The sequence below is a fragment of the Canis lupus genome, chromosome 31 (assembly GCF_011100685.1).
Source record: "Canis lupus familiaris isolate Mischka breed German Shepherd chromosome 31, alternate assembly UU_Cfam_GSD_1.0, whole genome shotgun sequence".
In the NCBI taxonomy this organism is placed as follows: domain Eukaryota; kingdom Metazoa; phylum Chordata; class Mammalia; order Carnivora; family Canidae; genus Canis; species Canis lupus.
In genome coordinates, this window is record NC_049252.1 from 34,779,329 (window position 1) to 34,796,246 (window position 16,918).

Consider the following 16,918-nt stretch of genomic DNA (forward strand, 5'->3'; position numbering starts at 1 on the left):
TTTTAGAAAGCAAATGAGGAGAGTATCATTGTACTGGATGACAAAACGTATTTGGAAGAGATAACCCTCTAAGACACATGGTCCTGATGCCAGAATGGACAGAGTAAAAGAGAGGATCAAAAACAGATGTCAGTGGAGACATTTTTTCCCCCCATAGGCTACAAAGCAGTTCATGTTAGTGGGGGAAAGGTTGGGCTATTCAATATATGGTTTTAGGACAACTGGCTACCCATGTGAGCTAAGGATGATGACAGATGATGTTATTGACTAATTGCTATGTGCCAGGCAGCAGCATAAATGCTTTCTATGAATCATCTTACTAAATCATTGCATTAATCCCCTTATTTCATCTGCCAGACACAACGAGGAAGCTGTGGTTCACACAGGTTAAGTAATTTTCTTGCAGTGACACAGCCAGACTGCGTGGTGTCTGGAGGGGTCTGAACTCAGGTGAGTCTCTTAACTGATGAGTTCTTAACCGCTTCTCCTAGATTCCCGCTTCACTGATTTTTCTAAAAGAAAGCCCAAATTTAATACAGCTTAGAATATAAACAATAGGGTTTAGGGTTTACAGAAGGCAGCATAAAACAAGCATTTCCTCTCTTCCTGGAAATCATACAAGCACAAGTAGGAGAAAGAGGGATGGAATATCTCAACCACAAAGTAGGTAAATGGTCAACCAAAAGTGTACCTCAGAAAAAAAACCAAAAAAAACCAAAAAACAAACAAAAAAAAAAACACAAAAAAACAAAAAAAGTGTACCTCGAGCAGAGCTGTGTGCAGAAAGGCAAGGACAGGGGCACCCGGGTGTATTCAGGGGTTGAAGGTCTGCCTTTGGCCCAGGTCGTGATTCTGGGGTCCCGGGATCAAGTTCTACATTGGGCTCCCTGCAGAGAGCCTGTTTCTCCCGCTGCCTATGTCTCTGCCTCCCTCCCTGTTTCTCGTGAATAAATAAATAAAATCTTAAAAAAAAAAAAAAAAAAAGGACAGGGACAGAGAGCCATGGCTGTGAATCTGAGCAAGCATCAGCAAAGGATGCGTTGTCAGAGTTGGGGGCACCTCTAGGGGGCACTCCGGGCACCAGGGACCACAGTGTGCCCAGTCTGGGTGGGGCAGGAGCTTCCCTGCACCTGCTGTGGCTCTTAGAATCAGAGAGGCAGAATTAAACGAGCAACCAGATATTTGCACAAAGCAATCTCTTTCTGGGGGATATGAGTATTTCTCAAATGGGAGTTCTCAAAAGGAAGTCAGGATCTAGCAAAGATACTATGATAGAGAAAGGTGGGGGTAGTGGGGGGAAAGTCAGGTAATGAGATCGCACCAGAAAAATGTTGCCAGGAGTTAGATGAAAGCTGTGAACAAAACAGCCGTTTGTTTTGTTCAGAAGCAAGAGCTCAAGCAAGAGTGAAGTATGAACCAGCAGGAGTGCAGGAAGGAGGAGGGAACATCAAATCACAAACGTGAAGGAAAAATTGGAGAGAGTGCAAAGAAGAACAGACTTGGCTGGGGTAAGAGGCGTGGAGAATAAACATTAAAATATCAAATTCGAGTCAATGGCTAAAAAAAAAATCAGAGAAAATGGCCCCTCTAGCAGATAGATGAAGGGAGCCGTATGATGCCACAGTGGGGACCCTGCAGAAGAAAATGAAAGGCAGGGGAGAGAACAAATATTTACAGATGTAATTTAAGAATTGTTTTCTTAAACAAAGATGCTTAGCATCTACGTATTGAATAGCACACCACAGCTGTGGGAAAACTGACCCCAAATGAGCAACATCAAGGCACCAACTTCTACATTGGCCAGACTCCGAAGTCAGCTCTTTGGTACATGCAGTAAAGTGATTCAGTCCCCTCCACCAGGAAGTCGGGCAGCCTCTGTTCCCTCCCGGAAAATAATGTGAGCCACCAGTCTCCTACCGGCCAAACTGGCTTTATGTGTGAGAAAGGAGCAGACACGCCATTGTGAACAAAGCGGAGCGTGGAATAGTGCTCACTGGAAAAAATAGTCCTCACTGGTGGCTGAGGACTAGTGATGGCACAGGGTCAATGTCACAGAACGGAAGCAAATCTAAAGTTGGGCCAATGGCGGTAGACCAGAAGGTGGAAGGTACGAGCTCCGACAGTGGAGAAAGCATTAATAAAAAAATGTTTTTTGAGTCTTCTTGTAAGATTCCTCATTGCTTATTCTGGGACTTGAGGGCTATGTCTACAGAAAGAGGGGCACACACTGACCACAGCCCACTGGGAGTGCTCCAGCTCTTCTCAAAGATGCCTCCCCTTTGCTCATTCCCACGGCCAGCCCATCAGCCTAGCGGGTTCTGAACTGCTGCCCCTCCTGCACTGCTGTCACCCCAATCCAATCCATGTCACAGCTCGGGCCTCCTCACAGGCTCCAGCTGCAAGTCCTGCCTCCATATAGTCTGTGTTCAACACACAGAGCCAATGCACGGACCCCACCACCCCTCCTGGATTGTTCCAACAGCCTCCTAGCTCTGGGGTCAGCATGGCAGTGGAAGAAAGGGGAGAGCGTCATCACCACTATACTGACCCCCACTCACCCCCACCTCGATAGATGGGAAATCTGACCTCCTGGAACCTCTCTAGGATCTTCTTTCATTCTGCCTAAGATTTAGAGGCTTGCTCAGTGTTTCCAGAACATTCCAGGCATAAACACTTCTGCCCCTGGCTTTGGTACCAGTTGCCCCCTTGACCTTTGGTGATTTCCTTGTTGATGTGCACAAAGCTCATCTCCTGCTTCTTTCAGGCTTTGCTAATATTACCTTTTCCTGGGCCTTCCCAGGAAATGCAAACTTCTCCCCATTTCTCTCTGCCCCTGACACACCTAGGCGTGTGTCTCTGACACTTGCCCTCGAACGTTTCCATGACGAAGCTTCCCTGGAGGTCAGAAGTAGCCTTGTCCATGGGCAGCCATGGAGCAAAGGTCGCCACAGGAGGCCATGGGCCAGAGCACTGGCCGTTTCTTACCATGGCAGGCCCTCCTTGGGGATGGTCCCCAGGACAGCAACTGAAACCCGTTCCTGCTTCTATACATCTCTGGGAGCACAGATGAGGCCCACTATGATATTCAGCCCTGATTTAAAAAATTCTCTTTAGACGAGAGGCCTTGTTTGTGCATATCAAAGGACAAAAAAAAAAAAATCAGGAGATAGAATTGGATGTTTCAGACTTGGCGCAAGACTCAAGGTCAAAGATGTAAGGATGTTATTGTCCCACAAAGATTGTTTCCTTCCGACACCAGCTACCTTTAAGTCACTGCATTTACTCTGGAATTCTTCAGCCTCAGGATTAAACCAAACAACCCAAGTCTATTTTGTTTATATCTTTTTTTGTCACATGTAAGGAAGGTGCCCTTATGCCCCTAGTGAATATTTGATTACTGGAAGCATGCTCCATAAACAAGCTTAAATTTTTCTTAAGAAATGTCTTTATTAGTTGTATAATTAAAATAATACTTTACAATCTCCCCATTTTCTCTTGGAAGATATTTAAAAATAAGCATTGGGGCACCTGAGTGGCTCAGTTGGTTACATGCCCAACTCTTGATTTCAACTCAGGTCATGATCTCCAGGTCGTGGGTTTGAACCCCACATTGGGCTTCGTGTTCAGCATAGATTTGATTTGAGAATTCTCTCTCTCTTCCCCTATCCATCCCCCAACTTATGTGCTGTCCCTTCCCTCACCTCTCAAATCTTTAAAAATAAAGTAGTAGACCACTTATTTAAAAAAAAATAATAAAAATAAGCATAACACCTGGTATTATTTTCATTGTAAGAAACAGACAAGACTGTAAACTCTGGAAGGTTGTAAACAGGAATACAATTACTGGCTGGTGGCCAAGGCGTATTGAAAGCTATAGAAATTGCTTACTCTGAGCCAGCAATTTACTCATAGAAATTTATCCCTGGAAAAAATGGACACGCACAAGGATCGATGAGATAGAATCACTGGGACCTTTTTATGATAGTGAGAACTCAGAAAAAAGCTAACATACACCATCTAACAATAGTGTTGGACACACCTAAGTGCCAAGTGTCCCTTCTTCGTGAAATAGCCCAAATTGTAGGATGGTGGCTGTGCGAGTAGCTACAAAGCATCTAGCAGACCCCTATGGGGTTTCTGTTTGCTTGTTTGCTTTGATGCTTATTACTCAATTTATTAGAGGGATCTCTCTTCAGAGTAAAAAGAAGGAAGTGCAGTGGGGATGGGGAGCAGGGGTGGGGCTGCATATGTTATTTGGGACCAGTGGTGGCCACACAGTTAAACAGGTGCCCAGGCTCTGGGTTTGACCAAGACAGAGTTCTGTGCCAGGTGAAGCTGTTCTTGGCATTATCACAAGCCAGACAAAGGGGGCTGAGCGCAGAGAACCTCTGGAGAGAATTAAGACACATATGGTTTACAGTTTCATTGTTTTGCAATCAGTTTGACCATAAAAATGAGATTGGAGTGGGGGAACTAGGGATGCAACAGAGCCAGCAGAGAAGGCCAGGTGCTGGTAGGGGTGGGAGGTGGGGTGACCCAGGGTACAGACCAGCAGAACTGATTTATGCATATTCTGGAGAGGTCCTTGTGGGCAGATGACTCAGGTCCAGTAGAACTCTCTCCCTTTGCTCTTCCTCTTCCATGGAAAAGTAGAAGTGGCCATGGAGCTCAGTGGTGGGAGCTGTTTGCCAACAGGGGCAGAACAAAGATATGAGCAGTTTGGGTTCCTGATACCCTAGAGGAAAAAACAAACTGGTCCTGAACTATCTGCCCAGACTCCTCACAGGAGAAAGAGTAAACCCTGTAGCTTTAAGGCACTGAGCCCAATCCTAACAAAGGCAAAGAGATAGTTAGATGGACGTAAGGAAGTATTAATGTGAACTCTAGACAGGTATTCAAAAGTCATAGTGAACACCCATGTTTATTGACATGGAGAGACATTCCCAACATATTGGTAACTAAAGAAAGGAGATTATAAGTCAGAAAGAATCATATGATCAATTTACAAAGCTCACAAAATTACACACATAGCTGCGGATATATATATTTTCTGGGGGACAGGCCTGAAAGGCTAGCCAAACACACTGAGAATAGTTATCTTTGTTTATCTCTGAATGATGCTATCTGGGGGGAATGTAACTTTATAAAAATTTGTTGCAATTTCTATTTGTTTCTTTGATGATTTCATATCGCACATAAAACTTAAAAATAAAAAAAGGCTACTGTGACTTAATTCACACGTCAGTGATGGGAAGGAATAAAATGTCTATCAGATCCATGACAGATGAAACACAATTTCATTTATGAAAAACACTCTTACAAATAAATAAGACATGGAGAGAAGCATGTAAAATAACATGAATAAGAAATTCCCCTTGGGGGCAGCTCAGCAGTTTAGCGCCTGGCTTCAGCACAGGGCGTGATCCTGGAGACCCGGGATCGAGTCCCATGTCGGGCTCCCTGCACGGAGCCTGCTTCTCCCTCTGCCTGTGTCTCTGCCTCTCTCTCTCTGTATCTCTCATGAATAAATAAATAAAAATCTTAAAAAAAAAAAAAGAAATTTTCCCAAAAGGGAAGAAGTGGTCAGTAACCATAGGACAATTGAATTTAAATTAAAAAAAAATGTTTAACATTGTTAGTAATCCAAGTATACAAATTAAAACAGAAAGCCATTTCTTCAACCATCACATTTTAAAGATTAAGAATAAAAAGATCCTTTTGAATTGGTGACGATGCAGGGACCCACACAACCTCAAACTGCTCATAGGCATGCAAATTGCTGCAATATTTTCCAAAGGACCCTGGGCTAGTACAGACCAAAAGCCTTAAATGTGATCATGCTACTAAGCCTGGGTGGCTCAGTTGGTTAAGTGCCTGCATTTGGCTCAGGTCATGATCTCAGGGTCCTGGGATAGAGCCCAAGTCAGGCTCTCTGTTCAGCAGGGAGGCCACAGGCCGCTTCTCCTTCGCCCTCTGTGCCTCCCCACCGTTCACACTCTCTCTCGCTCTCTCTCTAAATAAATAAAATCTCTTTTTTTTTTTTTTTTTTTTTTAAGAATTGACCTGAAGAAAACAATCACACATATGCACATCACATCCAAGGATGTTCACCCTGTGGAGTTTATATTAGTGAGAAACTGAAAACAATCTCAAGGAGAAAGAGGGAGCCTAGCACAATGCCAAATACAAGAAATAATTCTGAAGAAGGCAAGTGTTGTGGAAAATGTTCATAATATCATATATGAACATGTATATAAACTAAGTTAAATGCATGCTATTTGTTTTCATGTAATACAACACGAGGCTTCAAATACAGCCTAAAGTAAAAAGTAAAAAAATAAAGTAAAAAGGCATGTGGGCAGATACTCTGAATAACAGGCTTTAGCTTTCTGAATAAAGTGCTTTCACATGGACAATGTTTGCGGCAGGCTACAGGGGAGTAGCCTCAGGGAATTCTTAAAAATTTAATTGAGTCCCTCCTGCAATGAAGTGGTTTCTCACACCCTCTTCCCTCCCTCTTCTCTTCCCCCCCTGGAAGGAAATATAGCAGGAAAGAGGAGGAAGTGACCCATTTGTTTTTGCTCTTGTTTCACTGTTATTTTCATAATAAGAAAATGCAACATGTTACTTTAAGAAGCAACATCTGGAATACAAATCGTAATAGAGCAAACAAATAATACACTCAGAACAATTAAGCACACGTAGTAGGCCTTAGATTGTTAGGAAAAGAGACAATGATTTATTTGTTTGTTTATCCCACCCACATGCTTTTGACCTTCAACCATTTGATAAATAAATTACTGAGTGAAAATGAGGCAATGAGAAAAGAGAAAGAACTCCAATATGTTGATAAGCACAGTTAAGAATCCTTCCCTAGAGAAGATGATAATATGGACAAAATGATCTTCATGGTGTCTAGAATATTCCCAAAGACATGTTTCTATTCCTGCAAGGTTTACAGCGTTACTTTAAAACTGAGGAAGCTGCTTCACCTTTGCAGAGAAAGCATGATTAGGAGTGAAGACAAAGAACACTGGATGCTCAAAATAAGGCATGGATGTATGTGCTTTTAAAAGAATATACCAGGCGGATGATATGGAATTTGTGTATTCTAAGATAACCAGGTATATAAATCCATCAAAAATTTTATTTTCTTAACCTTCTAAACCCACTTAATGTCATATGTACAAATCCTGGGGAAATGCTTTTCAAACAATTAGCAATTCTGACAATTAGTTCTTGTGCCTGCACATGTAGGGATGTGCCATGCTCTCCAAGAGGATCACGGTTATGCCTACACAGGTAGGAGATGCAGAGCTTTCCCGGTACTGAAATAAATTCCATCGAATCACCTGCCTCATCCATGATCTTTCCCAGAGCATGCTCTACAGGACCAGTTTCCTGGTCCAAATAAAAACACTTAGGTTGGGCCAGAAGGTGAGAGGACAGACTTGGTATAGGTGGGAACATATCTACTTGCCAGAAACATGTCTGGACAGACTCAAAATGCTCATCTAATTCTTTCGATTACATGTTTGGCAGACAACAAGCAAACCAAGTAACTTCATACCTTTAGAGAATTTCCACACTATGGTGGGTACAGGATAGCCCTCAGCTGAGCAATTGAGGATGACAGCCTTGCCATAAATCCCATCCTGGTCCCGTGGCTGAACCACAAACTTGGGAGGAACTGAAAAGAGAGAAATATCACCCTTAATTAACACAAGAACACAACTTATTTTAATACCTTTAGGTATGATTTTAAGGATTCCAAGAATTTTAATGAACATGGAAATATATTAAAAAAACATGTGACATATATGGAAAATTGAAACACAGTATTTGTGTGAGCTGGAACACATTAGGAAAGCAACCTCAGTGTAAGAAATTTTTCTTATTTAGACCAATGAGATTCTGCACACTGAAGTTTACTCTGCCCTGGGGAAAAACTGAGCTCATGTGTGGGAGTTTGAATTAACCAAACGAATATGACATTCTGTTTTTTATTTGGTTATGGAAGATCTTCAGCAATCCACTCCATGGAAAACAGAATCAGGACCACAACTTAACAAAGAGTAATTATTAAGAGTAACTATTCCCCTTGGGTGTGCACTGCCCAAAGCAGTTGGTATCTATTCTTCTTCTTCTAACAGGAGATGAAGGGAAAATTAATAGGCAACCCCTAAAGGCAATAAAGAACACAGCATGATATTGAACTTTTCCCAAAAATCTGATGAAGACACATAGACCATTATTCCTGATGTTAGCACTCTTCTGAGCCAATGGGACACAATGGAGGCTAACTGAAGTCAGGTACCATGATGGCTTTAAAGTGCGCCTATTAAAAAACAGATTAACTGAGTTTTTGGTGAGTTTTGTGAAATGCTGAAAAAAATGCTTCTTAACTTGAAACATATACATGCATTTTGTTTAGAACATACCTGCCAAGAGAAAGCAAATGCTTTGAGTTAAGTTATTGTGATTCTAGGAGTATTTGAGTCTTCTCTTATTTATTTTTATTATTTTTTGATATATTTTTTATTGGAGTTCAATTAGCCAACATATAGCATATCACCCTGTGCTCATCCCGCCAAGTGCTCCCTCAGTGCCTGTCATCCAGTCACCCCATCCCCCTACCCACCACCCTTTCCACTACCCCTTGTTCATTTCCCAGAGTTAGGAGTCTCTCATGTTCTGTCTTGCTCTCTGATATTTCCCACTCATTTTCTCTCCTTTCTCCTATAATCCCTTTCACTATTTTTTATATTCCCGAAATGAATGAGACCATATAATGTTTGTCCTTCTATGACTGACTTACTTCACTCAGCATAATACCCTCCCATTCCATCCATGTTGAAGCAAATGGTGGGTATTCGTTGTTTATAATGGCTAATATTCCACTGTTTACATAGACCACAGCTTCTCTATCCATCATCTGTCGATGGACACCAAGGTTCCTTCCACAGTTTGGCTATTGTGGACATTGCTGCTAGAAACATCGGGGTGCAGGTGTCCTGCTGTTTCATTGCATCTATATCTTTGGGGTAAATCCCCAGCAGTGCAATTGCTGGGTCATAGGGCAGATCTATTTTTAACTCTTGGAGAAACCTCCACACGGTTTTCCAGAGAGGCTGCACCAGTTCACATTCCCACCAACAAGGTAAGAGGGTCCCCTTTTCTCCACATCCTCTCCAACATTTGTGGTTTCCTGCCTTGTTAATTTTCCCCATTCTCACTGGTGTCAGGTGGGATCTCATTGTGGTTTTGATTTGTATTTCCCTGACGGCAAGTGATGCAGAGCATTTTCTCATGTGCATGTTGGCCATGTCTATGTCTTCCTCCGTGAGATTTCTGTTCCTGTCTTTTCCCATTTCATGATTGGATTGTTTGTTTCTTTGCTGTTGAGTTTAATTAGTTCTTTATAGATCTTGGATACTAGCCCTTTGTCTAATAGGTCATTTGCAAATATCTTCTCCCATTCTGTAGGTTGTCTCTACGTTTTGTTGACTGTTTCTTTGGCTATGCAGAAGATTTGTACCTTGATGAAGTCCCAATAACTCATTTTTGCTTTTGTTTCCCTTGCCTTCATAGATGTGTCTTGCAAGAAGTTGCTGTGGCCAAGTTCAAAAAGGGTGTTGCCTGTGTTCTCCTCTAGGATTTTGGTGGATTCTTGTCTCATATTTAGATCTTTCATCCATTTTGACTTTATCTTTGTGTATGGTGTAAGAGAATGGTCTAGTTTCATTCTTCTGCACATGGCTGTCCAATTTTCCTACCACCATTTGTTGAAGAGACTGTCCTTTTTCCAGTGGATAGTCTTTCCTGCTTTGTCAAATATTAGTTGACCATGGAGTTGAGGGCTCATTTCTGGGTTCTCTATTCTGCTCCATTGATCTATGTGTCTGTTTTTGTGCCAGCACCACACTGTCTTGATGACCACAGCTTTGTAGTACAACCTGAAGTCTGGTATTGTGATGTCCCCAGCTATGGTTTTCTTTATCAATATTCCTCTGGCTATTTGGGGTCTTTTCTGATTCCACACAACTCTTAAGATTATTTGTTCCAACTCTCTGAAGAAAATCCATGGTATTTTGGTAGGGATTGCATTAAATGTGTAAATTTCCCTGGGTAGCGTTGACATTGTCACAATGTTAATTCTTCCAATCCATGAGCATGGAACATTTTTCCATCTCTTTATGTCTTCCTCAATTTCTTTCAGAAGTGTTCTGTAGTTTTTAGGGTATAGATGCTTTACCTCTTTGGTTAGGTTTATTCCTAGGTATCTTATGCTTTTGGGTGCCATTGTAAATGGGATTGACTCCTTAATTTCTCTTTCTTCAGTCTCATTGTTAGTGTATAGAAATGCCACTGATTTCTGGGCATTGATTTTTGTATCCTGCCACATTGTCGAACTGCTGTATGAGTTCTAGCAATCTTGGTGTGGAGTCTTTTGGGTTTTCTATGTACAGTATCATGTCATCCGAAAAGAGGGAGAGTTTGACTTCTTCTTTGCCAATTTGAATGCTTTTTATTTCTTTTTGTTGCCTGATTGCTGAGAATAGGACTTCTAGTACTATGTTGAATAGCAGTGGTGAGAGTGGACATTCTTGTCGTGTTCCTGATCTTAGGGAAAAGGCTCCCAGTGTTTCCCCATTGAGAATGATATTTGCTGTGGGCTTTTTGTAGATGGATTTTAAGATGTTGAGGAATGTTCCCTCTATCCCTACACTCTGAAGAGTTTTGATCAGGAATGGGTGCTGTATTTTGTCAAATGCTTTCTCTGCATCTATTGAGAGGATCATATGGTTCTTTTTTTAAAGATTTTTTATTTATTCATAGAGACAGAGAGAGAGAGAGGCAGAGACACAAGCAGAGGGAGAAGCAGGCTTCATTCTGGGAGCCCGACATGGGACTCGATCCAGGGTCTCCAGGATCACGCCCTAGGCTGCAGGTGGTGCTAAACCGCTGCACCACCTGGGCTGCCCGGATCATATGGTTCTTGTTTTTTCTCTTATTGATATGATCTATCACATTGATTGCTTTACGAGTGTTGAACCAGCCTTGCATCCTGGGGATAAATCCCACTTGGTCATGGTGAATAATCTTCTTAATGTACTGTTCAATCCTATTGACTATATCTTGTTGAGATTTTTGCATCTGTGTTCATCAGGGATATAGGTCTTTACTTCTCCTTTTGGTGGGGTATTTGTCTGGTTCTGGAATTAAAGTGATGCTGGCCTCATAGAACAAGTTTGGGAGTATTCCATCCCTTTCTATCTTTCAGAACAGCTTTAGTAGAATAGGTATTGTTTCTTCTTTAAATGTTTGATAGAATTCCCCCTGGGAAGCCATCTGGCCCTGGACTTTTGTGTCTTGGGAGGTTTTTGATGACTGCTTCAATTTCTTGCCTGGTTATTGGCCTGTTCAGGTTTTCTATTTCTTCCTGTTCCAGTTTTGGTAGTTTGTGGTTTTCCAGAAATGCATCCATTTCTTTTAGATTACCTAATTTATTGGCATATTGCTCATAATATGTTTTTAAAATCGTTTGTATTTCCTTGGTATTGGTTGTGATTTTTCATTCGTGATTTTATTAATTAGAGTTTTTTCTCTCTTCTTTTTAAAAAGGCTGGCTAATGGTTTATCTATCTTATTAATTCTTTCAAAGAACCAACTCCTGGTTTTGTTGATCTGTTCTACAGTTCTTTTGGTCTCTATTTCATTGAATTCTGCTCAAATCTTTATTAAATCTCTTTAATAGGTGTAGGTTTTATTTGCTGTTCTTTATCCAGTTCCTTTAGGTGCAAGGCTAGCTTGTGTATTTGAGTTTTTTCCAGTTTTTTGAGGGATGCTTGTATTGCTATGTATTTCCCTCTCAGGACTACTTTTGCTGTATCCCAAAGATTTTTGAACGGTTGTATCTTCATTCTGATTAGTTTCCATGAATCTTTTTAATTCTTCTCTAATTTCCTGGTTGACCCTTTCATCTCTTAGCAGGATGGTATTTAACCTCCATGTGTTTGAGTTTCTTTCACATTTCTTCTTGTAATTGAGTTCGAGTTTCAAAGCATTATGGTCTGAAAATATGCAGGGTACAATCCCAATCTTTTGCTATCTGTTAAGACCTGATTTGTGACCCAGTATGTGGTCTATTCTGGAGAAAGTTCCATGTACACTTGATAATAATGTGTATTCATGTGCGTTTGGACATAAAGTTCTGTAAATATCTGTGAAATCCATCTGATCCAGTGTATCATTTAAAGCTCTTGTTTCTTTAGAGATGTTGTGCTTAGAAGATCTGTCATTTTCAGGAAGTGCTATGTTGAGGTCTCCCAGTATAAATGTATTATTATTTAAGTATGTCTTTACTTTGGTTATTAATTGATATACTTGGCAGCTCCCACATTAGGGGCATAAATATTCATGATTGTTAGGTCCTCTTGTTGGATAGATCCTTTAAGTATGATATAGTGTCCCTCTTCATCTCTTACTACAGTCTTTGGGATAAACTGTAATTTATCTGATATGAGGATTGGTACCCTTGCTTTCTTTTGAGGACCATCTGAATGGTAAATTGTTCTCCAACCTTTTATTTTCAGGCTGTAGGTGTCCTTATGTCTAAAATGAGTCTTTTGTAGACAGTAAATAGATGGGTCTTGCTTTTTTATCCAGTCTGAAACCCTGCGTCTTTTGATAGGATCATTAAGCCCATTTGCGTTCAGAGTTACTATTGAAAGATATGAATTTAGTGTCATCATAATACCTATTCAGTCCCTGTTTGTGTGGATTATTTCTTTGGACTTCCTCTTTCTTTTACAGAGTCCCCCTTAACATTTCTTGCAGAGCTGGTTTGGTGGTCACATATTCTTTCAGTTTCTGCCTATCTTGGAAGGTCTTTATCTCTCCTTCTGTTCTGAATGAGAGCCTTGCTGGATAGGGTATTCTTGGCTGCATGTTCTTCTCACTTAGGACCCTGAATATATCCTGCCAGCCCTTTCTGGCCTGCCATGTCTCTGTGGAGAGGTCTACTGTTACTCTAATATTTCTCCACATATAAGTTAGGGATCTCTTGTCTCTTGCTGCTTTAAGGATTTTCTCTTTATCTGTGGAATTTGCAAGTTTCACTATTAAATGTCGAGGTGTTGAATGTTTTTTATTGATTTTAGGGGGGATCTCTCTATCTCCTGGATCTGAATGCCTGTTTCCCTCCCCAAGTTAGGGAAATTCTCAGCTATTATTTGTTCAAATACACTTTCTGGTCCTCTGTTTCTTTTTTTTTTTTTTTTTATGATAGTCACAGAGAGAGAGAGAGAGAGGCAGAGACACAGGCAGAGGGAGAAGCAGGCTCCATGCACCGGGAGCCCGACGTGGGACTCGATCCCGGGTCTCCAGGATCGCGCCCTGGGCCAAAGGCAGGCGCCAAACCGCTGCGCTACCCAGGGATCCCTGGTCCTCTGTTTCTTTTGGCGCCCTCTGGAACCCCAATTAAATGTAGACTTTTTTCTTCTGAGTCTGTCATTCATTTCCCTTAATGATTCCTCATGATCTTTTAATTGTTTTTCTCTTTTTTCCTCAGCTTCTTTCCTTGCCATCAACTTGTCTTCTATGTCATTCACTCTTTCTTCTATATCATTAACCCTCATCGTTAGGACCTCCAGTTTGGATTGCATCTCATTTAATTGATTTTTAATTTCGGCCTGATTAGATCTAAATTCTGCAGTCATGAAGTCTCTTGAATCCTTTATGCTTTTTTTTCCAGAGCCACCAATAGCTTTATAATTGTGCTTCTGAATTGGCTTTCTGACACTGAATTGTAATCCAAATTCTGTAACTCTGTGGCAGAGAGTACTGTTTCTGATTCTTTCTTTTGTGGTAAGTTCTTCTTTCTAGTCATTTTGCTCAGTGCAGAGTGGCTAAAAACAAGTTGTACATGCTAGAAGTGCAAACTCTTCTCTCTGTAGCGTTTCAGCTGTTCTCTCTTTAAACCTCAGGCCAAATTCATAGGTTTTCAGGATGATTTGAAAATTATCTAGGTAAGTTTGTGGGGACAGGTGACTCGGGGACCCTACTCTTCCACCATCTTGCCCTGCCCCCCCTTGAGTGTTCTCTTAAAGAGAAGATACAGATACTTCTAGAAAAGGCAGCATTGGAAGGTTTTAGAATCTCAGAACGTTTTCCATAAAAGTCAATGATTAATTATGGGATGAACTTCCAAAAAGACAGTCACAGGATTATGTGAGAGGAGATGTATTGTGTCCATGCTATGTCAGACATCTAGCAAATGTGAGCATTCTTCCCCTCCTTTCCATAGTTCCTGGTAAAGCGACTCTTGTCTGACTTGCAATTTTCAGAATTATTATTTTGAGACAGAAACATGGGTCTATGTGGTACAGATCAATAGAGATTATAACCATCACATGAATGGACTGGGAGTAAGATCAAAGTCTAGGTTAGCTAGAAGCTTAGAAGCATGTTGAAATGATTTGAACCATAGTGAATATTGTTTTTGTCATAAACAGCCAAGGAGGAGGGAATGACAGCAAAACACAAGAAGCAGCTAGAGATGGAACTCACTGCTATGTTTCTGAAAGAGACAAGTGATGGCTAGGAGTATGGAGCCAAGGACTAAACACCAGGGTTTGAGCTACAGCCCTGCTTCTTCTAGTTGGATGATCTGGTGCAAGTTATCAAATGACTCTTGGCTTCAATTTCCTTATCTGCAAATTAGGGATAATTACAGCACTTATTTTATAGGATTGGTATCAGGATCAAATGAATTAAGATTACAGATGTTCTCAGAACAGTGCCTGGAGGATATTAACTGTCCTAGGAGTACTGGTTAATTTAATAAATGTAGGTATGTCCAGCTTTAACATATCCTTAACAAACACAATTCCCAACTTGCAAATTAAATAATTTATATAACCAATGGGTCTGTTCAGTATTGCTTAACCAGTAAGCAATTTTACTTCATTTAGATGGTGTTCTGAGACATACATATTCAATAAAATGTAAATATATTTAAAATTAGGTGATAAAGGAGGACTATCTCATGCCAAGAAAAGTATTTCTAGGAAAAATTCTGGAGATCATATAGAGCAAAGTTTTCTGGTAAAAGTAATCAACATTGAGGATAGATTGCAAAGTTTAAGACACCATGCCAAAATCACTCTTGTCAGGTGGAAGGTAAATATGCAGTCATCTGTAGTCTATGCTCTATTTGGCTAAAATCTGCTAAGAGAAGGAAACCCCTTGTCAAATGAACGGGGTAACTAATCTCCTGTATTTCCTCTGGAAGTACATCTAATTATAATTGATCTATGACCCCTCCCCTCAATTTGATTCTAATCCAAAGGGACATTACTTAAAAACTTATCAAAGAGGTTTACATGGGAAATAACCATTGACATATTGCAAGTGTAAGGTAATTACAGATGGAAATGGCCCATAAAACTGAGAATCATCTTTCATATCTTCCTCTTTCAACTACTTGTATCAGGTACTGATGGTTCTTCCTTGAAAATCTATCACATGTCCTCAAATTATCTTCATCTTCACTGCCAGACTCTAGTCACAATGGGTAGACATGGTGTGTGGTAAAATGCCATGTATCTTCTATCCATATGGTTTCAGCACACCAATGGCTGGACACTTCCATGTACTTGCCAGGATATGACACCAAGAGCATGATGAGTCTCTCTTTGCTGTCTCAGGACCTTCTCCAGAGTCACAAGTGCTTACTCACTTTCACTGGTGCAACCCAGAAATGTGGGAGGCAAACATGTAACAATGAAAGATGGTGGAGGGAGCATCCCCCTCCTCTCCATTCTCCAATCCCATGGAATGGTTCTGAGGCACATTCTGTGTCTGTGTTTCTCAAACATTAAAGGGCATTAGAATCACCTGACTAAAACACAAGTTCTGAACCCTATCTTGCAAAGTTTTAACTCAGTAGATCTGAGAAGGGATCCAGGACACTATGTTTCTTGAAGTAAGAAAGCTACCAGTGATGCTGAGGCTGCTGGTCCAAAGACAACACTTTGAGAATCATTGTTTTGTGTGATTCCTCAGAGGATTCCCAGTACAAATGAGCCCCAACTGCCCACAGCATCAACAATCCCACTAAAGCAACTTTAATTGATTTTTCCTCCCTTTCTGATCTCATTCTCCTCTTCCCCATTTCTCAATCCGGAATCCAGGAATCACATCTCAAACAAGTGACTGGCAGCCAATCATATACCTCAAACTCTGCTTTCAGAGGAACTCCCCTTGAGACTAGGCCAGTAGTGTTCTTGGCTGGATTCTCAAGTAGCATCCTCACTTGTCTACCTGGAACCTACTGCCCAACTTGAATCTGTTCTCCACTCAGTGGCTTGAAGAATGCAAGACACTAACTGCATGAAGTGACTTCCTACTTAAAATCACCAGTGCATTCCCATTATCCCTTGATAAAGTCCAGACTATTTTGAAGGATTTTTATGAGGGTTCCTGGTCTCCAGCTTCATCTCTCAACATTCCCCTCTTGCAGGCTTTTCTCTAGTGTGCTAAAACTCTATTATCCAGCTCCTAAGATTGCTCTTGCTTCTGGGTTTTCACACGAACTTCTGAATTTCTTTAACAGTTTTTCTCTTATTTACATCTCAGCTCAAAGCCCATTTTGTCTGAAATACTCTTTCTGATCCTATTGACGAGATTAAGTATCCCCACAGAACCATGTTACCCTGCTATTGCCTTTATCAAGCATGTCTGGTATTGCTGGTTTCATTGCCCGTGTCCTCCATCATGCTTTACACCATATGAGAATAAGAACCATTCATTTCCCACAGACCATTGTATCCCCAGCATGCAGCACAGCAATGGAACACAGAAAGTACTCTGAAAATATCTGTTGAACAAACAACTAATAGGTATTATTGTTACA

At 40.9% G+C, this 16,918-nt stretch overlaps 1 protein-coding gene across 3 annotated transcripts in view; it reads right to left on the bottom strand.

The window, feature by feature from the left end:
- Window positions 1-16,918, bottom strand: part of DSCAM (DS cell adhesion molecule) — a 729,459-nt gene that overhangs the window by 230,435 nt on the left and 482,106 nt on the right. For all 3 annotated transcript variants that reach the window (XM_038581531.1, XM_038581532.1, XM_038581533.1), the window contains exon 10: window positions 7,571-7,690. In XM_038581531.1, coding sequence (XP_038437459.1) covers window positions 7,571-7,690 — 120 coding nt within the window. The remainder of the gene's footprint in view (window positions 1-7,570; window positions 7,691-16,918) is intronic.